Consider the following 26,373-nt stretch of genomic DNA (forward strand, 5'->3'; position numbering starts at 1 on the left):
ATTTCATCGTTTTTGTCATTCAATGTCGGAAGACACATCAGTTTGAGTTGGGACAGATTGCAAATATGGATGAAGTCCCCCTTCAATTTGATGTACCAAGTAACAAAACTGTTGATAAGAAGGGGGTGAAAACTGTAACTGTGAAGACAAATGGACATGAAAAGAGCCATTATACAGTTGTTCTAGCTTGTTGTGCCGACGGAACCAAGCTGCCTCCTATGCTGATTTTCAAACGCAAAACAATGCCAAAAGAAGACATTCCTCGAGGAGTGATTGTCCACGTTCATGACAAGGGTTGGATGGATGAGGATGGGATGAAGATCTGGTTTGAGAAAGTTTGGAGCAGGAGACCAGGTGGGCTCTTACGCAAATCTGCCCTACTGGTGCTTGATCAGTTCAGGGCACACATAACAAAAAACACAAAGAAGATTGCTGCAGAGCAAAAAACAAAACTTGCCATCATACCTGGAGACTTGACATCCCAGCTCCAACCACTTGATGTCAGCATTAACAAACCCTTCAAAGCTGCCATGAGAGATGAATGGAACCAATGGATGAAGTCTTCTGGGGACAATTTGACACCAGCAGGAAGAGTGAAGAAACCAACTATAGGAGAAGCTTGTACCTGGGTGAAAAGATCCTGGGATAATATCAAGATTGAGATCGTTGTCAGGTCATTTAAGAAGTGTGGCATTTCAAATGCCATAGATGGAACTGAGGACGAGGCAATATATGAAGACAGTGATTCATCATCAGACACAGATGAGGACAAGCTAATGGATGGGAGTTTTGACAGTGATGAGGAGTTGTATGAATTTTATAATGAATAAAACTTGAATTCAATAACTTTATGTAATACATTTTTTTTCTCAAATTTCGGGCCGCAAAATTAAGGTGCGTCTTATACATGGGGAAATACGGTACAACATGAGCTTGTATACAGCATTGCATGTAAAAACTGCAATGTGGCTTATGTAGGTTCTACTATGGGGATGTTTCAGAGTTGAGCAAAACAATATGAAGCTTCAGTTTGGGCAGGTCGATCAAATGCATTGGAAATGTTGTTTCATGCAATAAATGAACATGTATTTGGTTTTAATGAAGCAAAAATAATAAATATCCAACACAATTACTATAAACTACTTATTGCAAAAACCCTCGATGAAGTTATGTAAAAATTCAGTTAATGTTTGTAGACCATTCCTACTATCTGATGATTTATGCACATGCGTGAAGAACAAAAAAGTACTACACAAGACAATTTTTCTGGTTAACTTTTTGGTTTGCTCTTCTTTCTGTCAACATGTAGTTTCGGAAAGCCTTAGTCCAACTTAAGGAATGAAGAGAATATTGCTCTATGTTGCAGTTAAGCTTTTTTAATTTAATTTTAAATTTAGTTTTAATTATGTTGGACCTGATGTTTTCCTTACTACTGGTAGGGAACCCTGGGTTGAGATGGACGTCCAATATTGATACCATGAGATTGTCCCGCTACTGTTCTGAGATTGTCCCGCTACTGTGCTTACAAAAGTGATAAATCTACCATTTTGCAGTGTGAAACAGACTTTTTCGAGTTTGTTAATGGAAGAAAGTGACTTTATTGTGGACAAGTTCTTTATAACCAGTACAAAAATATGGCTACGAATAACGAGGGAAATGTGAAAAGATCAAATAAGGTGATGATATTAACGAATAAAATTGAGTTATTAGATAATTTCTAATGGTGAAAATGTCTCCTTAGTGGCAAAACATAAAATTAATGAGTCAAGGGTATGATCAATTAAGAAATCAGAAGAAAAAATCCGCTGTAGTGTCCATGAAAAAGCACTAATTGCTTCAAACATTTGCTCTGTAACTCGCGATGATAAATTAGAAAAAATGGAAAAGGCTTTAAATCTGTGGATAGAAGACCGAATTCAAAATAAAATTCCGTTAAGTTCACTCATCATTCATGAAAAGGCAAAACTCCTTTATCAACACTTTAGTGAAACTGGTGATAGCACTGGCGGATAAGTTTTTTTTAGCTAGCAAAGGCGCTGGTTTGAAATTTCTAATAAATATTACATTTAATATTAAATTGTTTCTTATTTTCATTTCGATGCCATATGCTTGCATTTGACTATGTACTGTCTATGTACATAGTCATATTATGAAGGTACATATAATACATACATAGACAAAATTTTAGACTACTTTTTCTTATATATTTCATACTTTGGAAAGGAACCCCTTTATTACTATGGGAGCCATAACTCAGTTTTCGGTATTTGCGGCATTTCTCAGGAACGTAACCCCCACTATTCGTGGGGGTTTACTGTATATTGTTGTTACAAATTAATCGTTCACATATTGGACTAGGAGAGTTGGTTGAAAGAAGCCATCCTATAGTAAAAAAAAATAAAGGTAATCTCTCTCACACACACACACACACACACACACACACACACACACACACAGTGATTTCAGTGGGCGATCACTGTGTGATCTTGTGGGACCCTATGGAAATTCAGTGATCACTGAATTATGACCACCCTTATCAAAACTGAATGTGACCCGTTGACCACATGGGATAAGAGTGTGAGGAGTTAGTCGAGCTATGTAGCATAGATAAGGTGTCAGTGGTTCAGCAGGTAGTAAAATTCCGAGCGTGATGGGCAAAAGGAAGGATTTATCGGACTTTGATAAGGGATTGTGGGTGCTTGGCGAGCTGGTGCCTTGATTTCCCAAACGGCTAAACTGGTTTGGTGTTCGAGAGCCGCTGTAGTTAGTGTACCAGGACTGGTGTCAAAATGGTCAAACAATGGCAAAACTGCAAAGGTCAGCAAAAGTTTGGCGTTAGAGGTGAGTGCCAAGTCTGATGACTCATACAGGCGCAGCACTGTTGAAAGGTTGACTACCCACAACATGGGCCAACCCGGAACAATATCTGGCATGACCATGCATCGCACGATTGCACGTATGGGCTATACCAGCAGACGATCGATACAGCAGCCTCTCCTAACCAAGGTTCATCGGTGTAAAAGACTCTCCTGGTGCAAGGAGCATTCAAGTTGGATCTTAGAAGGTGTGCTGGTCGGATGAGTCACGTTATTTACTCCACACCGTGGATGGTCATGTAGAGATTTGCCGTCAACAACATGAGGCTCTTGATCCATCATGCATGGTATCAAAAGTGCATGCCGGTGGAGGCAGTTGTATGGTGTGGGGCATGTTTCACTGGCAGGAACTTGGACCCCTGATGCATGTGGAACAACGTATCAGTGGTCTCCACTATCGTCAACTGCTTGCTGACTGTGTACATCCCGCTATGTTACACTTTTTCCTGAATGCCGTTGGTGTCTTCCAAGATGACAATGTGCCGAGCCATTGGGCACATGTTGTGCAGGAATGGTTTGAACACAGTTCTGGCTTCCACCATATCGATTGACCTCCAAACTCCACCGATATCAATCCCATAGAGCACTGTGGGACACTATGGAAAGGCATATTGGCAATGCATGTATGAAGGTGATTGGATACATCAATCACCTCCATACTTAGGCATTACCACAGCTTGGTTGGCCATACCTCCCCGAACGATTCTGATATCTTGTTGAATCAATGCCACTTCGGATTGCTGCTGTACCGAGGGCAAAAGGAGGACTTACGAAATATTAGGTAGTTGGTCATAATTCAGTGATGTCTGTCTGTCTCCATATATTTAAGTCTCATAAGAGGAAAAAAATCCAAAAACTAAGATAATCAAAAGTGCAGGGGAGGAAATGTTATTTTGGAAATATGGAGTAAATATGGCAATGATTCACTAAACAAAGTTGCTGAATCACTGAGGAAAATAAAGTAGTTTAAATAGGGATATTTTTGGATACCATCAATAATAGTGAAAAGGGATCATTGAGAAATATCAGGTAAGGAAAGGCAGCAAGTATAAATGAAATTAAACAGAAATATGCTGAAATTTGAAGGGAAGATAGTGTGGTTACCTCACACTGAGAGATTTTCCAAAATGAGTTTCAGGAGATTGGAACAGGATATTAATTTTACTAATGTGTAAAAAGGGAAATAAAGCTGAATGTGGAAATTTGAGATTTCACTAAGTGCATTGGGTGAAATACATGCAAAAACAAAACCTTAGATATATTGTTGAAGAGGCAGGTTAAGTTAAGCAAGGATACTAGGATCAAATTTTTAATTCTAAGTTAGGTTATAGGAAAAACATGGTAAGAACTTGTATTTAGGATTTTATTTAGTATTTTTTGATCGTAAAAAAATGTATCCAAATAAAGATTTCCTCTTTCAAGTTTCAGAAAAATATGGCATCAAGAATAATCTGGGCTCTTTTTGTGGATAGCTCTTTTTCCTCTCCAGAAAAGTGCAATGAGAGTAATCAATGATTCTCCCCCCACTAACCATTCCGCTTTCTCCCAAGCAAATGTTCCATTTCTACTTCATTTTTTTTTTCTGCAGTATTTCCGTCATGTGATTGATGTTAGCTGCATCATCCAGCTAACATCAATCACAGTTTAGTTCCAAACTTGCCAAACCAGTTTTATTTACTTGTTTTCTGGAATAGTCCTCTGTATTTCCTGAGAATTATAACCACAGTACCAGTACTGGAGTACTGAAAGTTTTGCAACCTTTCATAAGGGATTGCCATTAGATATTTTAAAAAGTAATGAATAATTTTAAAATAGATGGAAATCTATATGATATGACTCTTTTGCAATGATTAATAGGCTTAATTCTTATAGAAAAAATATTTTTTTCTTATAGGATAAAAGTGTTGTGGTTGCAGACTTTGGATTAGCCAGGATCTTATTTGATAACCGCAGCACTTTGCGTAAACATGGTAAGGGCCTGAAGAAGTACGAAAGAAAGAAAAGATACACTGTAGTTGGTAATCCATACTGGATGGCTCCAGAAATGATGACTGGGAAAAAATATGATGAAAAAGTGGACATCTTCTCATTTGGGATTATTCTTTGTGAGGTAAGCCAAAAGCTTATTCTGTTTTAAATCTAATACATTTAAAATGTGTTTGAGTTGGTGGGATTCTCCAACCACTTTAACATTGTTCCTGATGCCAGAAGGCACCCATCCAATTCTGCTTTTAACTTTGTCAAACTCTGTCTGACTGCCTTTTGAAGTGCTGTATTTCATAGATCATAAGATGAAATATCCCCCCCCCCCCAAAAAAAAAGTTGCTAAACTTCTCCTGCATATTATAGTCTGAAGGTATACTAAGTGCACACCATTTTTTTTTTTTTTTTTTTTTAAATCATGGGGGTTAAATGTATTTCCAGCAGGTCTTAACCATCTGCAACCACTGGATATCTTGGTTAACAAACCCTTCAAAGCATCCATGCATTGAGGAGCAGACCAGATAGATGGAGGTGAAAACCATGGTTTTGGTGTTGAATGAAGTAACTGATTTCACAGGTGTGCAAATGGGTGAAAAATTCATGGAAATTAATGAAACATGACAGTTGCCAAGTCTTTTGTGAAGTATGACACTAACAATGTCCTTGATGGCAATAAAGATTCTCTTTGGAAGAAAGTGAAAGTTCAGAACAAAATAGTAATGGCAACTTTTTTTAAAAGTTGCCATTACTTACTCATTATTTACTCATTTCCTTTTGAGGATCTTATAAACATTAATCATTCCCCACCACCACCACCACCTCCCAAAGATGTCTAGTTGCTCAGCTTTGCAGTCAGCACCTCATAAGGTTCTTACATGCAAAGCTTAAGGTTTTCCCCATATAGTCACTATGAGAAACATCTCAAAGACACTTGAATATATCTGTTATCAAGAGAAGGTTAACCTTCTCTTGATAACAGATGTCCAAATTTAGATCCTGACCAGTAAAACTGGCACAATATTTAATATACTGATCATGCCTATTAATAGCAAACAGTTTTTTAAGAATTTCTGCTTTTGGGAATCTGTACACAATTTAAAATTGCAAAAAAAGGCATGGATCCAAGTGTCCAATTTTTTATTTAATTTTTTGAATTCATCCCACATCAATGTCATTCATCCAATATATTCAAAACTGCTCTTTCTATACTGTACTAAATATAAAAATAGCCAACTCTGATTAACCAGATCATTGTGTTTTTACAGAAATTGCAGTTTGTGGTTATTGTATTTACCTATTCTCTTTCTCACTCTCACTAATGTAGTGCAAATTGAATGAGCTACTAGAGGTAAGATCTGAATTCCTAGATCTTACCCTGCAAATGTGTCAATGGTGACATCTGACTCTGAATATTACAGAAGTACTAAATTTTCTATCACACAAAAAGTAAATTGGTTTGAATGTACTTATATTTAGATCTAATAAGATTAATGAAATGTCCAGTGTCTTTACTTCACTGCAGCTGTAGGTAAATTCAAAGAATGAAGGTATATATACCTTTGCTTAAAAGTAGAAATAGTTCATATATGATGCTTGCAGGAATTGCATTGACATTAAACAGGTCATAATTTATGTTCTCACATACAACGTTTTCATCTTCTTTCTTGTCTCATCTTGGCTATCCCATATACCACAGCTGACCTGACCATCTGCAGTGAAATTTCCTTCAATATGTGCTCAGTATTGGAATACCATATAGCTATATAACTGCAGTTTCCATTCCTCTTATATTGGTGTCCTTCATGGGCAGCTTCAATGGCATGATGAGATCGTTGTCACCTGCCACTCATTTGGAGAGGTTTGGGTTTGACTCCCATCAGAGTGGAAAATTTCTAAAGTCCTCTTCAATCAAGTCTGCAGTATGGACAAGGTAGCCCCTAAGGATTTTTTGGCTTTAACTTTTCTTCTACTGTTATGGACAAATATAGAAATGCAGTTCCTGATACATGGTTAGGTGTAGTCCCCTGATGAAATACCTAACCATGTATCAATATTTACTTCTGCTGACATCAGACTTTGCAATTTTGCCTTCCCTGTATTTGACCTATAACTAAATTTTCCCATCCATTTCTAATGACAGCTGTGCCACCTTTATTTTATTTTGTTTATTCATTTGGTATTGATAATAATTTTACTTTACAGTTCCTTCACCTCCAAATTTGGCTTTGCAATTCAGCCCATAATTTTCTTAATTCATCATAAATTTTAGGATATTAACATTCTTTCACCTTTTTCAAATCTACATTACTTCTTTTTTCTACTATCCTTACCCTTCTAGTCCTTGGCACTTTGTGTAATTTTCACCTCCATCTGTGCAGACTTTCAGTCTTATCTATTCTTGCATATTGTATACTTTTGCATCCTTTACTGCTGCTTTGCACATTTTGGTGCATTTGTCATACCTTGCTTATCCATTTTTGTTTTTTATTTTTCCATCAACTGTAACTATGACCTTAAATTATATATATTGTGTTCTTATTGAAGATTATGATAATGATATCTGGTTAAGTTTACAGTATTAGGTATTTGTCAGTTGTGCAACCTTAATGCTATTGTGCATAGAGCAATTAGACATTATACGTGCATGAAATTATATTGGCCGATTTTTATTTAATTAAATGGTATTTATCTGTAGGAAATTAGGTGTATGTGGACCAGGCTACTAAGTTAGCAAATGTAAACTAGCTTTAGCCTGGGAGGCCTATAAATGTTATATTAATGAAATGTTATTTGCAATGTAAATTGCAAATAACATTCCCTCACTTGGCCAACAGGGATAGTTGACACCTTGTGTGTGTGTCACTTATCCCAGTTTGCTGTTTCTGACATTATGTTGGTAAAATTTAACGAAAATTAAACTTAACGTTATCCTTTCTCATTGAATTTTACATTTAATACTATCACTTAAAAATTGATAACTGGCAAAACTGGTATGGGGACAACAGAAACAAGTAGGTATGAGACATTCCTTTAGTCTGGCTATCGTTCTGCTCAAAGCCCCCGATGAAGTAGCAGACAGCTATCAGTTACAGGCTCTGCAAAAACGATAAGTGTTTACCTGTTATTTACATGATTGTTATTTTATATTGTACTTAATACGTAGTCATATAGTTATAGTTACGCTGGTTATTTTTTATTTTTAATTTAGATAGAGTTTTTGTGGATTTTACTTACGATAGGTAAAACCGTTATTTCGTTCCATTTTTGTAGCCATTGTTTTTGGATATAGTGGTAGGGAATTCAAATTTTTTAATTGAGGTAGCTAGGTAGTTCTAACGCATAATTATATAGTAATACGCTTCACTGTTTCTATTTAATAGTTTCTATTCAAATACTACTGACATTTAATTTATTGATTTTTTTTAATTTAAACTACCATGCCCCAAACTAGAGCAGCAAAGCAACGGGCACAAAGTGGCAGGAGTGCTGTGACTCGGGGGAGAACTGAGGGGGGCAATTCTCCAACGCATCACAGCCTAAAGAAATGTGCAACTTGTGAAATGTTTGCCGAACTCTCTGGAACGGAACATGATATTGCCATGGGGGATGTCTTTGTGTGTGCGCGATGCAAGGAGTGTATCGAAATCAGGCAACAACTCAGCGTTCTTATGGGCCTATATGAGAGCTTGAAGGACAAGGTGGATGCCCTCGAAGGAAGTAAATTGAGGGGCCCATCAAGCTCTCAGCTGCCCACATCAACGCCAGAGCTTGCACTTGGTCATCACGCAACACAGCGGCAACCCCTAAGGCAGAATGCGCTGGTCCCACAGGAACTAGTTGTTGTTGGTGACTCTATTGTCAGGGAAACGGGGAACATCCTTTGTAAAAAGGATAGGTGGAACAGGACCAGGGTATGTCTGCCAGGGGCAAAGGTTGATGACGTTGTAGAGCGGATATCATCTTTCAAGGGCACAAAAGGTGATATAGTTGTACACGTTGGCACTAATGATATTAAGAGTAGGAGACCGGCGGAATTACTCAACAAGTACAGGTCACTGTTGAAAAAAAGCCGTGAAATAGGGTTGAATTTGAAAGTGTCTGCAATTCTGCCCAGACACGATAGGAGGGAGTACATGATGAGAGCCTTGTCGATCAATTCGGCCCTGGAAGGATTGTGCAAGGCTCAAGGGGTAGAATTTTTTTCAGCCTGGACTGTACTTGTTAACAGGAGAGATTGCTTCTACAGGGATGGGATACACTTAAATAGAAAGGGTGCAAGAATATTTGCTGATGCTATCGAGGCAGTGTTAGGTGGGTCGGAAAACTGCTAGTTTGGGGGGATACAAAGACTAATAGTTTAACAGTAACCGCAGGCAGAGGAAGGTGATTCTTGCACAACTTCTATTAGAATAAGAAGCGACCTGGAGCGAGGGGTGTTGGGGGTTTCAGGGACGGATGGCAGTCATCATGGAATAGTTGGGTATATGGGATGTGTTAGGGTAACAAGGAATAGGCATAGGAGCATGTATGCTTGCATGTATACCAATGCTAGAAGTATAGAAAATAAATTTGATGAATTTGAAGTGTTGGTCAAGACATCAAAGGCGGATATTGTTGGGATAGCAGAGACGTGGTGTCACAAAGATATAAGGAATGCAGAACTGGAATTTGGGGAGTACAATGTGTACAGAAAGGATAGACAGGACAGAAAGGGAGGGGGTGTTATGCTGTTAATTAAGAAAAACGTAAAATCAAAGGAAGTGCACCCAGTTAATATAGATGAACAGTGCTCTGTTGAGTCAGTTTGGTGCGAGATAAGCACTGCGAAAGGAAAAATAAGGGTAGGAGTGTGTTATAGGCCTAATGACTTGAATGAGTACAATGAACAATTGTACAGAGAAATAGAGTGGGCCAGTAAATCTGAATGTCTTATAATGGGGGATTTTAACTTCCCAGATATTGACTGGAACTTGTGGGTTGGTCACTCACACACCAGTCAGACTTTTGTGGATTTATTGGATGATTGTTTTCTGCAGCAGCATGTTCGAGAGGCAACCAGAGAAAGTAACACTCTTGATCTGGTTATCAGCAGTGATCATTCGTGTATTAAGAATTTGCAGATAAAGGAACCACTAGGTGGCAGTGATCACAGTGTGCTGAAGTGGGATTTACTCAAAGAGGTAACTACCGTCAGGGGTAAAGGAAAGGGTTTTTGCTTCCGTAAAGGGGAGTACAGTGGTTTCAGACAGTTTTTAAATTCTGTACAGTGGGATTAACTGACGATGTTACCAACAGTAAATTCTAAGTGGGAAGCATTCAAGGAATTAATCGTGGAAGCTACTAGACTTTATATACCGATTAAGAAATATCGTTCAAGGTTTAGGCCTAAATGGTTATCAAATGAACTAATGAGACTCGTGACAGAGAAGAAAAATGCATGGGATGCATATAAATTATCAGGTGACGCAGAAGCCTGTGGCAGATATAAGCTAGTCTGTAATCAGGTCACAAAGGAGGTTCGGCAGGCGAAGGCGGATTACGAGAAATCTTTGGCAAAGGATGCTAAGAAAAACAGCAAGGATTTCTTTACTTATATAAACTCTAAAAGGAAGGGGATGAATATGATTGGTCCACTTGACATCGATGGTTCGACTGTTGATGATCCTGCTCAGATAGCAAACAAACTGAATGAGTATTTTGCATCTACATTCACACGTGAGGAATTATTACAGTTTGAAAATGGAAGAAGGTTATCAAATTGTAGCAGTGTGCTTAATGATTTTGTAATAACTGAGAGCAAAGTGGAGGAGAAATTGTTGAAGTTAAACATAAGAAAGGCACCTGGGGTGGATGGGATCTATCCAGTTATTTTAAAGGAGGCGGCAAAGCAACTAAGCAAACCCTTAGCCATAATTATGAGAGCATCCTTGGACTCGGGAGGTTCCCACGGACTGGAGATGTGCAAATGTGTCCCCAATTCACAAAGGTGGATCGAAGGGTGACACGAGTAATTACAGACCAGTTAGTTTAACTTCTGTTCCAGGTAAAATAATGGAGTCACTGGTTAAAGATGCATTGCAGGATCATCTAGACAAGACTGCAGCAATAATTCAAACACAGCATGGGTTTGTTAAGGGAAAGTCTTGTCTGACAAATTTGATTGGTTATTATGATGTGGTCACAAAGGAACTGGATGCGAAAAATAATTTTGATATCATATACTTGGATTTCAGGAAAGCTTTTGACACTGTTGCGCATGGAAGACTACTGTACAAATTGGAGCAGAATGGTATTAAGGGTAAGTTGCTACAATGGATAAAAGGATGGTTAAGTGGGAGAAGACAGAGGGTGGTAATCAATGGGTGCTGCTCTTCGTGGACTAATGTTATTAGTGGAGTCCCACAGGGTTCGGTGTTGGGTCCACTGTTGTTTTGTGTATTTATCAATGATATTGATGAAGGTATATCAGGCTTAATGTCGAAGTTTGCAGATGACACAAAGGTTGGCAGGGTTGTTAATGACAGTAATGGCAGTGTGCTACTGCAACAGGATCTAGATAATTTGGGCAGATGGGCTAAGAAGTGGCAACTGAAGTTCAACCTTGACAAATGCAAAGTACTGCATATGGGTAGAAGTAACCCCAGAGAAACGTACCAACTGTGTGGTACTACACTTAAGGTGGTAGAAAATGAAAAAGACCTGGGAGTAATTGTGCAGTCAGATATGAAGTTTTCTGAGCAATACAGACAGGCTGCCAGGGCAGGTCATGGGGTTTTGTCAATGATATATAGGAATTTTGCTAGCAGGGAAAAGGAGGTGATTGTCCCTCTGTATAAGGCAATGGTCAGGCCACGCCTTGAGTATTGCGTACAAGTCTGGAGGCCTCATTTTAGGAAGGATGTAGATTTGCTTGAGCGTGTACAGAGAAGAGCAACACGATTGGTGAGGGGAATGAAGGGATTCTCTTACCAAGAGAGGCTTAAGTTCTGCAAATTGCAGTGGCTGGAGACTAGGCACCTGCGCGGTGATCTGATTGAGGTCTATAAGGCCTTGAATGGGTTGAGCACGCTGAATTCTGATGGGATCCTTCCACTTGTTCAGATTACGAACCTACGGGGACATAAGTTCAAATTAAGAAAGGACAGATGTAGAATAGATGTGCGGAAATTTGCCTTTAGCCAGCGGGTGGTTAATTGCTGGAACAAACTTCCATCTGTCGTTGTGGAAGTTGATAGGTTAAATAAATTTAAGGAGGAACTGGACAGGCATTTGGAGGGAATGGTGTGGATTTTTTTTTTTTTTTTGGCTGATGCTGCATAAGCTCCTACACTTGCTTTCTTGCATCATGTGCTACTACTACTACTACAGATGGCCAAGTGAGGAAATGTTATTTGCAATTTACATTTGTTTATTATCATTTTTATTGTTATTTTCATTATTTAGCATCATTATTTTTAATACCATTTCATTAATATAACATTTATAGGCCTCCCAGGCTAAAGCTAGTTTACATTTGCTAACTTGGTAGCCTGGTCCATATACACCTAATTCCCTGCAGATAAATACCCTTTTTAATTAAATAAAATTGGCCAATATAATTATACATATATATATATATATATATATATATAAGTAATAAGAAAAGGAAGTTAGTTAATAATAACAACTGTAACTAATATTTATGGGTCAATGCAGGTGCAGAGCAATTATGCATTACAACCATAATGTGTATAAAATATTGAAGATAATAATAGAACAGATAAATCAAATAATACCATTCAGGAATTTTAAGAAAATGCAAAGGATTTTTTTTAAAAAAAAAATTCATTATACTGTATATTTAATCTTATTTTAATCGTTAAATTACGTTCTCTGTCGGGTCAACAATGATTAATATATGCTTACATTTATAATTTCTTACTTTAGATGCTAAATTTTCTTAACTGTTTTTAATTACCTATATTTGGTTTAAATTCAAATTACTTAGCATATATTGATCATTACAGAAACATAACTTCTTGTCATTTTTTGCCTTCAGTCTGGGTGGTTGGCCCCAGTTGAAATCATCTGGATTGTGGGTAAACAACGATAACAATTTTTTTTTTTAAATCCTTTGTATTTTCTTAAAATTCCTGAATGAGATTATTTCATTTATCTGTTCTATTATTATCTTCAATATTTTTATATATATATATATATATATATATATATATATATATATATATATTTGTTCCTAGTGTGCGCTCGTAAAGCAGGAATTTATTTCACATAGACATCAGGTTAAAAATAGGGGTTGCGTTCTCAACAATGATTAATTTATCCAAAGAAATGAAAATGTAGCCTGTAAAATCAAGCAAATTATAATAATAGAGAAATTATTTTCGACTTACAAATGGTAAAGAATGTTTATTCTTCATCATCATCGATTAAATGCACACTCATTGATCACTCATTATTGGCTCGGCACTCGTTGGTTTGTTGCACAAGGAGTCGTCTTCAGAAATGTTTCAAGAGGCATTTGTTTCCAAGATATCTTTTAATTATAAATTTCATGATTGCATGCATAAGCATTTTTTAACGGCACACACAAATTGCAACTAACATGATTTGGCTGGAGTAAAAAGTTTTTACAAAGCTAAAAGAAAAAAAAAAAAAAAAAAAAAAAGAACGAAGAGAAGATTCTGAAAATTTGTTTTTTTACAACTGAAGATTTCAGTAAAGGGCAAACACATTTCACCATAATAACATAAAAACCCACAATTCCAGCTATCGGTATTTTTGCAAATGCAGGAAGATCTAATTTACTATCCTTTTATAATTTCTTGCAGTAACAGAAAAGCCTAATAAACCGGAAAGTGTAAATTCGTTTTATTGTTTAATGGTCATGACTTCCAGAAATGTGCTTTAGAAAAAATCAAAGGCGTTTTAAAATTGATTCTTATAACGGAATCAATTAGTTACCAATTCAAATCATTAAAATGCATGCACTTTTGATGAAAGTGACATTTTAGAGAGATAAATAGTTAGTTTACAGCGAAAATTTCAACTTCTGAGATCTTGAAACGAATTACCAAAAAACTGTTATTGGGTTCACATTACGATATTTTAATGATACGATGGTGTCTCTGAAATGGATTAATATCGTAAAGCTAGGTACACTGTATTGTATAGTTACGCACATGGTTTGAAATGCATTATTTATGAATGTTTAACATTCATTTTTTGCAATTAATGTTCACATTTTCGATTTTGTTGATACTTGGGAGGAAAAAAAACTCAAACTCGAGAACTTGTAAAGCAAGGTGTGTGTGCGAGTGTGAGAAGTTTACCTCAATATGATACGTAACACTGCCATATGATACTCTCCAAGAAATTAAAAAATCAAATCTTACCTTAGAGTAAAATAATTAAAAATCAAATGACCAATTAAAATCAACTTAATTTTTAATTGCATTAACACTAAAGTATTTTGGCCTCATTAAATAAGTGTTTTTTATTAATGGCATGAAAGGCTAATTCTGATGCTACTGAATGAGAAGCACAAACTGAGGCAGTGTATTGATTAACACAAATTCAGAGAAAACCGAGTAGAACCCTGATCAGACGAGTCTCAATCACTGCAAGAAATGTATACTAGGTTATTTATTTGTATTGCGAATAAGGAAAGGACTGAGCAATTGTTCAGTCCTGTGTATTCATATTGGACTGGCTGAAATTTTAAATTCGGTATCTTTAAAGAGTCTAAGTTGTTTGTGCCACTGTTCAACATATGGGACAGGAATAAAGTATTTTTGATATTACTATTGTTGGTTGGTGTATTTTTTGTATTCTATCCTTAGCTTGTACCCTAATTCTGTCTATTGTAGCAAGTGGGTAACCCCTGTTTAAGAATCTGCTTGTTAATATTTGTTTTTCTGAGCCCAAAGCAGATTCTGTCATTGAATATTTATAAGCATTGAGAAGGTGATTAAAGATAATTGACCTTTTTTTTTTTTTTTAAGTGAATGGGCGATAGTTGTTATAATACAGAAGCGTACCGGTGTTTGTGGGTTTTTGATAGATATTAAATTGGATTTTATTCGTGTCCCGATTACGCGTGAAATTTAGAAAATTTAATGACGTAGTATCCGTATTTTCCCTCTCCAATGTAAATTTCAGTCTAGAATGAATACTATTAAACGAATGTAAAATATCTTGGAATAGTGCTATTATCGGCAATGACTAGAACACAGTCTAAATACCTCTCATGATGTGATACCGAGTAGAAAAGGCTTAAATGTATGCATTCAATCGTTGAGAGATAGATCTCCGATATTGGGCTGCTCAGGCTTAAACAGGTTCGTTAAACAGGGGTTACCCACTTGCTACAATAGACAGAATTAGGATACAAACTAAGGATAGAATACAAAAAAATACACCAACAACAATAGTAATATCAAAAAATACTTTATTTCTGTACCATATGTTGAACAGTGGCACAAACAACTTAACAGATTCTTTAAAAATACCAAATTTAAAATTGTAGCCAGGCCAATACGGAAATTACACACTGTACTGAACAATCGCTCAGTCCTTACCTCATTCGCAACACAAACAAATGACCTAGTATACAACATTTCTTGCAGTGATTGAGACTTGTCTTATCAGGGTTCTACTCGGTTTCCTCTGAAATTTCATTAGAGGCATGCGATGCAAGAAAGCAAGCTTATGCAGCATCAGCCAAAAAAAAAAACCCTTCTCCCATTTCACCCCTCCGTTCGTACCAAATACCTGTCCATCTCAGCCTTAAATTTATTTAGGCTATCAACTTCCACAACAAAAGATGGAAGTCTGTTCCACCAATCAACTACCTGCTGGCTAAAGGCAAACTTCTATACATCTCTCCTACAACTGTCTTTCCTCAATTTCAATTTATGCCCTCTCAGATGATTATTCTGAGCAAGAGGAAGAATCCCATTTGGCATTGACGATGCTCAAACCATTCAAGGCTTTATACACCTCAATCAGATCACCTCACAGGTGCCTAGTCTCCAGACGCTGTAATCTGCAAAACTTAAGCCTTTCTTCGTAAGAACAACCCTTTGTTCCATTCACTAATCTTGTTGCCCTTCTCTGTACTCGTTCTAACAGCTGTACCTCCTTTTTTAAAATGAGGCCTCCAGACCTGTATACAGTACTCAAGGTGTGGATTGACCATTGCCTTATACAAGAGGATAATAACCTCCTTATCCCTGCTAGAAAAATTCCTGTATATCATTGACAAACACTATGAGCTACTCTTGCAGACCGTTTTCACTGCTCAGAAAACTTCATATCTGTCTGCACAATTACCTCCAGGTCCTTTTCATTCTCTACCACTGCCAGCGTAGTACCACAGAGTTGATACGTCACTCTGGAATTGCTACTTCCCATATGTAGTACTTTACATTTGTCAATGTTAAACTTCATTTGCCAACTCTCAGCCTATCTGCTCAACTTTTCTAGATCCTGTTGCAGTAGTGTACTGTCATTAGTATCCTTAACAACCCTGCCAACCTTCATATCGTCTGCAAACTTGGACATTAAGCTTGATATACCATCATCAATATCATTTATAAATACTGAACCCTGAGGGATTCCACTAATAACATTTGTCCACGATGAGCAGTGCCCATTGATTACCGCTCTCTGTATTCTCCCACTCAACCATCCCTTTATCCATAGCAGCAATTTGCCTCCAATGCCACACTGCTCCAGTTTGTGCAGCAGTCTTCCATGTGCAACAGTATCAAAAGCCTTTCTTAAGATCCAAATATATGATATCAAAGTTATTCCCTGCATCCAGTTCCTTTGTGACTACATCATAGAATTCAATCAAATTGGTCAGGCAAGACTTCCCTTTACTGTGTTACAAACCCATACTGTGTCAGAGTTATAACTGAAGTCTTGTCTAAATGATTCTGCAGTGCTTCTTTAACCAGTGTCTCCATTAATTTTCCTGGAACAGAAGTTAAACTAACAGGTCTGTAATTACTTGTCACCCTTTGATTCTCCTTTGTGATTTTGTGGTCCCATTTTCACATCTCCAGTCCATGGGTACCTCCACTGAGTCCAAAGAAGCTCTAATAATTATGGCTAAGGGTTTGCTTACTTCCTTTGCTGCCTCCTTTAATATAACTGGGTAGATCCCATCCACCCTGGGTGCCTTTTTTTGTTTATCTTCAACAATTTCTCTTCCACTTTCCTCTCAGTTATTACAAAATCATCCAACTCACTGCCAGAGTTTAACTCACCTCTGGCATTCCCCTCCCTGAATAACTCCTCATGGGTGAATGTAGATGCAAAATACTCATTTAGTTTGTTAGCCACCTGAGCAGGATCATCAACAGTTGAACCATCAATATCCAGTGGACCAATCTGATTCATCCCTTTCCTTCTAGAGTTTACATAGGTAAAGAACTCTTTGTTGTTTTTCTTTGCATCCTTTGCCAAGGATTTCTCATAATCTGCCTTTGCCTGCCTAATCTCCTTTGTGACTTGGTTACAGACCAGCTTATATCTATCATAGGCTTCCATGTCACCCATTAATTTATATGTATCACATGCATTTTTCTTCTCTGCTACATGTCTCATTAGTTCATCTGACATCCATTTAGGCCTAAACCTTGAACAATATTTCTTACTTGGTATGCAAAGCCTAGTAGCTTCCAAGATAAGTTCTTTGAATGATTCTCATTTTGAATTTGCTGTTGGTAACATCATCAGTTGGTCCCACTGTATAGAATTTAAATACTGTCTCAGTCCATCATAGTCACCTTTACGAAAGCAATAACCCTTCCCTTTACCCCTAATGGTAGTTACCTCTTTGAGTAAATCCCACTTCAGCACACTGTGATCACTGCCACCTAGTGGTTCCTTTATCTGCAGATTCTTAATGCATGAAGAATCACTACTGATAATCAGATCAACCGTATTACTCCCTCTACTTACTTCCCAAACATGTTGATGTAGAAAACAATCATCCAATAAATCCACAAAAGCCTTGCTAGTGTGAGAGTGACCAAACCCACAAATTCTAGTCAATATCTGGGAAATTAAAATCCCCCATTATAAGACTCAGATTTACAGGCCCACTCTATTTCCCTGTACAGGTCCTTATTATACTGATCAGAGTCATTAGGCCTATAACACCCTACTACCCTCAATTTTGATTTCCCAATGCTTATGTCACACCAAACTGACTCGAGACTGCACTGTCCAGCGATGTAGACTGGCTTCACTTCCTTCGATTTTGTTTCTTAACTAATAGTATAACCCCTCCTCCCTTCCTGTACACATTGTACTCCCCAAATTCCAGTGCTGCATTCCTTATATCTGTTGACACAATGTCTCTGAGATCCCAACAATATCTGCCTTTGATGTTCTGAGCAATACCTCAAATTCAAATTTATTTACCAAACTCCTAGCATTGGTGTACATGCAAGTATACATGCACCTGTTCCTATTCTTAGCTACCCTAACAACCCATGTGTTTACTTGTACTGCAATGACTCCCAGCAGTCTCTGAAATACCCTACATCTTGTTTTCCAGGCTGCTACTCATTCCAGTAGAAGCAGTGCAAGAATCACTTAAACCTCTGCCAGTGGCTACTGTTAATCTATTAGTCCTTGTATCCCCCCCCCAAGCTAGCAGTTTTCTGACCCACATAACACTGCCTCGATAGCATCAGCAAATATTCTTGCACCCTTTCTATTTAAGTGTATCCCATCCCTGTAGAAGCAGTCTCTCCTGTTAACAAGCACAGACCAGGATGAAAAAAATTTTACCCCTTGAGCCTCGCACAATCTTTCCAGGGCCGAATTGATCGACAAGGCTCTCATCATATACTCCCTCCTATCATGTCTGAGCAGAATTGCAGACACTTTCAAATTCAACCCTAATTCATGGGTTTTTTCAACAGTGACCTGTACTTAAGTAATTCTGCTGGTCTCCTACTCTATATATATATATATATATATATATTATGTGAGGTAAAAGTTAAGCAAAAGTAATAAAAATAAATAAATATAGATATGGCTATGTAGCTATCATTAGAGGCAGCAAATGCACATCCTCCACATGAAGCCTAATTATATCTGATAATTAAAATAAATATGATATTTAAAATAAAAACATCAGCCAGTAGTACGGCAATAATGCAGAGCGAAACGAAACGCAAAATAATATAAAATAAACAAACAGGGAAGGGAAAGTGGAGACAATAGGACAAAAAGGTAGTCGATAATCCCCTGTATAGTTTAGTCAATTAAGTCATTAAACCCAATTAATAAAAACGATATAAATTTAAAATAATGCCAATTATAAATAATTTAGCGGTACCCCCCTCGAAGGTACCAGTTCCAAAAGACGTGAAATATCACAAAAAGGGTTAAAGAAACTACCAAAAAAACTAAAATATCAAAATGATAGACTGACCATCATGCCCCATATCGACAGAGGACCACGAGGCCAATAATGGTCATGGAATCGCTGCATTTCAATCGTCATACAAATCATCGCAAAGGCAGAAATATCGAAGAACCAAACCACCTCTCCATTCCCCGATAGATCAACCAATGCAGAGGATTTGCATGGCGGTGGTCCTTATGCAGCGAAAAATATATATATATAGTTTTAACTTCTGTTTCAGGGAAATTAATGGAGGCACTAGTTAAAGGAGCACTGCAGGATCATCTAGACAAGACTTCAGTTATAGCTCAGACACAGCATGGTTTTGTTACGGGGAAGTTTTGTCTGACCAATTTGATTCGATTCTATGATGTGGTCACAAAAGAACTGGATGAAGGGAATAACTTTGATAAATATATATTTGAATCTTAGGAAGGCTTTTGATACTGTTGCATGTGGAAGACAGTTGCACAAATTGGAGTAGTGTGGCATTGGAGGCAAATTGCTGCTATGGATAAAGGGATGGTTGAGTGGGAGAAGACAGAGTGGTAATCAATGGACACTGCTCTTCGTGGACTAATGTTATTAGTGGAGTCTCTCAGGGTTCAGTGTTGGGTCCATTGTTTTCTGTATTTATAAATGATATTGGTGATGGTATATCAGGCTTAATGTCCAAGTTTTCAGACTTTACGAAGGTTGGCAGGGTTGTTAAGGACGCTAATGACAGTACATTGCTGCAACAGGATCTAGAAAAGTTAGGCTGAGAGGTGGCAAATGAAGTTTAACATTGACAAATGTAAAGTACTACATATGGGAAGCAGTAAATCCAGTGTAACGTATCAACTCTGTGGTACTACACTAACAGTGGTAGAGAATGAAAAGGTCATGGGGGTAATTGTGCAGGCAGATATGAAGTTTTCTGAGCAGTGCAGACAGCCTGCAAGAGTAGCTCATGTTGTCTTGTCAATGATATACAGGAATTTTTCTAGCAGGGATATGGAGGTGATTATCCCCTTGTATAAGGCAATGGTCAGATTGAGTACTGTATACCGGTCTGGAGCCCTCATTTTAAGAAGATTGTAGAGTTGTTGGAATGAGTACAGAGAAGGGCAACAAGATTAGTGAATAGAACGAAGGGTTGCTCTTACAAAGAAAGGCTTAGGTTTTGCAGATTAGTGTCTGGAGACTGGGCACCTGCAAGGTGATCTGATTGAGGTGTATAAAGCCTTGAATGGTGTGAGCATGCTCTATGGTCAAACCATTACTCAGGTGATTATTCTTCCTCTTGCTCAGAATAATCACCTGAGAAGGCATAAATTCAAATTGAGGAAAGACGGTTGTAGGGTAGATGTGTGGAAGTTTGCTTTTAGCCAGCAGTTAGTTGATTGGTGGCACAGACTACCATATTTTGTTGTGGAAGTTGATAGACTAAATAAACTTAAGGCTGAGCTGGACAGATATTTGGAAGAAATGGAGGGGTTAAATGGGAGCGGGTTTTTTTTTTTTTTTTTTGCTGATGCTGCGTAAGCTTGCTTTTTTGCATCATACGCTAATGATAAATGTAATTTTTTTAATCGTGAAAATAATACATAAAACCTAATAGATGAAGAAACCGTAATTATGAACTATAAAATCAGATTATAACATTCATTTTTAACACTGTTTTTGTTAATAAAGATATCAATTTTATTTTCATTTAAAAAATGCTGCTGTTTTGTTAAAATTCAAATTTAAGATGTTTTATTCTAAATTTGATAATATAAGTTATGTTCCCTCAAAGGCGGTGTACAATTAAACTTGATACATGAAAGTAGCAGTGGAACTTCAATTTTGCATTGAAGTATCAAATGTAGTAGGATACAATCAAACATTCCTTCTATCGTTTAAGGTGGGAAGGTTGAAAATTTTACACCAATCTTTATATTTATCCACATAAAAGTAAATCTTATTTGTAAACTAAAAACCTGATGAGAGTTTTATTCTAACAAATTAATATTGTTTTTTCCAAAAGGGGAAAAATATATATATTGTTGTGTATCACACAATCCTGGTGTTGTTTTCAAGTGTCAACCACAAGAATTGCCAACAAGATGACAATATAGCATCCTCTGTTTTAACCCTAAAGTTCATGCTGTGGCAAAATAAATTACATCAAAATTTAATACTGGGGAGAAAAAAAAATGAAATAATGTAAAATTAAAACTATAAGTCAGATATATATATATAGACTGCTGGCTTGTAATTTATGATTGACACAACCAAGGACTTAAAAATAGTTATAAACATAAATGAACAATAAAACAAAACCATTGATGAGAGTATACGAAGGCTAATCGTGGAAATGTATATAAAATCTATTTATATTATAGTGTTAATCCCTTGCTATTTTTTCAATTATAGTGTTATTATATTTATATTATTATATATTTTATATATTTATATGATTATATTATAGTATATTAAACTGCAGTAGTATAGCAGATTAGCTAATAGGAGAAGAAATTAGGTAGCTAATTAGGATAGAAATACTCTCCTGCCCTCGTATTACACGAATAGATCAGTGAAAAAATTATAGTTTTAGGAAAGTGTACAGTATATGACTGAAAAATGTAAAGTAAGAGCTTGGGTTATCCGGGAGCATGATTTCCCATCTGTGCTAGTAACTGCCATGGACACACACACACTCATACATATATATGAGTAGTAAGCAGGAAACTAAAGAACGGCATTAGCATTAGTAGAGGCATTTGATGCAAGAAAGCAAGCTTATGCAGCAACAGCCAAAAAAAAAAAAAAAAAAACCCACTTCCACTTCACCCCTCTGTTCGTTCAAAATACCTGTCCAGCTGAGCCTTAAACTTATTTAGGCTATCAACCTCCACCACAAGGAATGGAAGTCTGTTCCACCAACCAACCACCCGCTGGCTAAAGGCAAATTTCCGCACGTCTATCCTACATCTGTCTTTCCTCAATTTGAATTTATGCCCTCTCAGGTGATTTTTCTGAGCTAGAGGAAGAATCCCATCAGCATTGAGCATGCTTAAACCATTCAAGGCTTTATACACCTCTATCAGATCACCTCGCTGGTGCCTAGTCTCCAGACACTGTAATTTGCAAAACTTAAGCCTTTCTTCGTAAGAGCACCCCTTTGTTCCATTCACTAATCTTGTTGCCCTTCTCTGTACTCGTTCCAGCAGCTCTACATCCTTCTTGAAATGAGGCCTCCAGACCTGTATACAGTACTCTAGGTGTGGCCTGACCATTGCCTTATACAATGGAATAATCACCTCCTTATCCCTGCTGGAAAAATTCCTGTATATCATTGACAATACTCCATGAGCTACTCCTGCAGCCCTTCTGCACTGCTCAGAGAACTTCATATCTGCCTGCACAACCACCCCAAGTCCCTTTCATTCTCTACCACTGTCAGTGTAGTACCACAGAGTTGATACGTTGCTCTGGGGTTGCTGTTTCCCATGTGTAGTACTTTACATTTGTCAATGTTAAACTTCATTTGCCACCTCTCAGCCCATCTGCTCAACCTTTCCAGATCCTGTTGCAGCAGCATAGTGTCAGTAGTGTCCTTGACAACCCTGCCAACCTTTGTATCGTCTGCAAACTTGGACATTAAGCCCGATATACCATCATCAATATCATTTATAAATACAGAAAATAATGGACCCAACACTGAGCCCTGAGGGACTCCACTAATAACATCAGTCCACGATGAGCAGTGTCCATTGATTACCACTCTCTGTCTTCTCCCCCTCAACAACCCATTTATCCATAGCAGCAATTTGCCTCCAATGTCACACTGCTCCAATTTGTGTAGCAGTCTTCCATGTGCAACAGTATCAAAAGCCTTTCTAAGATCCAAGTATATAATATCAAAGTTATTCCCTGCATCCAGTTCTTTTGTGACTGCATCATAGTATCCAATCAAGTTGGTCAGGCAAGACTTCCCCTTAACAAAACCATGCTGTGTCTGAGCTATAACTGAAGTCTTGTCCAAATGATCCTGCAGTGCTTCTTTAACCAGTCTCTCCATTAATTTTCCTGGAACAGAAGTTAAGCTCACAGGTCTATAATTACTTGTGTCAGCCTTTGATCCTCCTTTGTGAATTGGGGTCACATTTGCACATTTCCAGTCTATGGGTACCTCCCCTGAGTCCAAGGAAGCTCTCATAATTATGGCTAAGGGTTTGCTTACTTCCTTTGCTGCCTCCTTTAATATAACTGGATAGATCCCATCCACCCCGGGTGCCTTTCTTGTGTTTATCTTCAACAGTTTCTCCTCCACTTTACTCTCAGTTATTTCAAGATTCTGTAGCTTACTGCTAGAGTTGAATACACCTCTGGCATTCCCCTCACTGAATAACTCCTCATGTGTGAATGTCGATGCAAAATATTCATTTAGTTTGTTAGCTACCTGAGCAGGATCATCAACAGTTGACCCATCAATATCAAGTGGACCAATCTGGTTCATCCCCTTCCTTCTAGAGTTTACATAAGTAAAGAACTCTTTGCTGTTTTTCTTTGCATCCCTTGCCAAGGATTTCTCGTAATCTGCCTTCGCCTGCCTAACCTCCTTTGTAACTTGGTTGCATATCAACTTGTATCTATCATAGGCTTCTGTGTCATGTGTTAATTTGTATGTATCCCATGCATTTTTCTTTTCCGCCATATGCCTCATTAGTTCATCTGACATCCATTTTGGCCTAAACCTTGAACAATATTTCTCAGTATAAGGTGAAACAGATGATTAGGACTAAAGGGACTGCATAAATGTGAACTCTGCCAATACAAGGCAATCAAACTGGATAAGACCAATATAAGAAAGAAAGTAAACAAAACAGGTACACTATGTGTATGCTAGCAACCTCAGTGTGAAAAATGTTTTGAAAAATTAATAAGAATTGTTGAAATGTTAATACCTACTACTGGAATAATTTGATCAAACTGTGTCTTAAACTACTTTGTTTTTGATGGATATACTGTATATCCCCAAATCCAAGGTGCTCCGATGGACAGTCCTGCTTCCTTTTTTAATTTTTCACATTTTTGGCATCTGCACCATCAAGAAGGCACATATAAATTTCTTATTTATTGGTTTGTAATCTTGGCTACATTTGCTTTTTATTTATAACGTAAACTTTTTGGTAAATTTTTTAAAAATATATTTATTTTATTATTTTTTTATTTTGGTTAACTGTTGTCTTTGTTTAACCCATTTCTTTGCTTTTATCTGCACTTTTTCATTCTGCCTCCCTCCTATTTCACTTTACGTATGTATAGTTCAAGCTACATATTGTTGGTTATGCTTATGCTTGTTTGTTTGTTATTTGGTTTTTAGGAGCATTAGCAACTAAGGCCATATTGCTCCGAGAATATGCAGTGGTCATTCCCTGACCTTTCCGCATCCTCCGTATTTGGTGGTGACGGGATCGAACGCCGGTCTAATCAAGAAGCATGTGTTATGCAGTGCTGCTGCTTCCCACCTGGCTACGGAGGCACCTATGCTTATGCAGCCTCTTATGTGTGCCAATATTTTTTTTTTTTATTGCTTTATTTCTCCAGCCCATTTACTTTTCTTCATAATCTAATTTTAATGTTTTTACACGCACGCACGCACGCACGCGCGCACACACACACACACACACACACACACACACACACACACAAAGCTAAACTATATTAGCCGTTCTCGTCCACGCTTATCAGCAGCTCTGACCAGGAGTATCACCAGCATGGATGGCATATTATGCTCCCAAATGACCCTAAGTATAAACTTTAGTCTTCGGTCATATACAGTAAACCCCCGCTATTCGCGGTATCTGTATTCGCGATCGCCGATTTAATATAAAATGAAACCTAAAAAAATGTGAATTTTAAAGCGCCGTGAATATTTTCCGCCATAAAAAACATGGGCGTGGCTAAAATTATCTTTCCCGGTCAAAACAGCGCTCAGTGGGTGGGGGGGAGAGGAGTGACAAAATCGCGACCGTGGATCTTTCTCACTAATCCTTGTTCAGTATGTGTTATGTGCTTGTCATGGAAGGTTTTGTCGTTTGCTTTTAATTTATATGCTTATAAATTGAATAAATTTATCAATTTATAAATTGATATGCTTACAAAAATGATAAATCTACCGTTTTGCAGTGTAAAACGGACTTTTTTGAGTGTGTTAACGGAAGAAAGTGACTTGATTGTGGACAAGTTCTTTCTAACTCCTACAAAAATATGGCTACAAATAACAAGAGAAATGTGAAAATATCAAAATAGGTGATGACATTAGCGAATAAAATTGAATTATTAGATAAAATTTCTAATGGTGAAAGTGTCTCCTCAGTGGCAAAACATTATAAAATTAATGAGTCAACGGTACGATCAATCAAAAAATCGGAAGGAAAAATCCGCCGTAGTGTCCGTGAAAACGCACTAATTGCTTCAAAAATTTGCTCTGTAACTTGGGATGTTAAATTAGAAAAAATGGAAAAAGCTTTAAACCTGTGGATAGAAGACCGAACTCAAAATAAAATTCCGTTAAGTTCACTCATCATTCGTGAAAAGGTAAAACTCCTTTATCAACACTTTAGCGAAACTGGTGATAGCACTGGCGGGATAAGTTTTTTTGCCAAGGCATATTACATTTAATATTAAATTGTTTCTTATTTTCATTTCGATGCCACATGCTTGCATTTCACTATGTATTGTCTATGTACATAGTCATATTATGAAGGTACATATAATACATACATAGACAAAATTTTAGACTAGTTTTTCTTATATATTTCATACTTTGGAACGGAACCCCTTTATTACTATGGGAGCCATAACTCAGTATTTGCGTTTTCGGTATTCGCAACATTTCTCAGGAACGTAACCCCCGCGAATAGCGAGGGTTTACTGTACTTTTAACTCTCCTGCTACTAAATATTTTAACATCCTGAGCTGTTAGTGTCCTGAGGGCAGAAATGTTTATTTTCTATCCTAATTTCTTACCTAATTTTGTCTCCTCTTAGCAAAAATTGCTATATAAACTATAGCACCATAATGTTTTAGATAAAACAGAAGTCTGTATTCCTA

General features: G+C 37.3%; 1 protein-coding gene across 1 annotated transcript in view; it reads left to right on the forward strand.

Moving 5' to 3' along the window:
• LOC150089019 (LIM domain kinase 1-like) overlaps positions 1-26,373 on the forward strand; it is a gene marked incomplete at its 3' end in the record, with an annotated part of 140,339 nt that overhangs the window by 103,107 nt on the left and 10,859 nt on the right. The window contains exon 11 of the mRNA XM_090370381.1: positions 4,771-4,986. Coding sequence (XP_090226507.1) covers positions 4,771-4,986 — 216 coding nt within the window. The remainder of the gene's footprint in view (positions 1-4,770; positions 4,987-26,373) is intronic.

Source organism: Mastigoproctus giganteus, chromosome 3, assembly GCF_048544385.1.
Source record: "Mastigoproctus giganteus isolate SK-2022 chromosome 3, ASM4854438v1, whole genome shotgun sequence".
NCBI classification, from domain to species: domain Eukaryota; kingdom Metazoa; phylum Arthropoda; class Arachnida; order Uropygi; family Thelyphonidae; genus Mastigoproctus; species Mastigoproctus giganteus.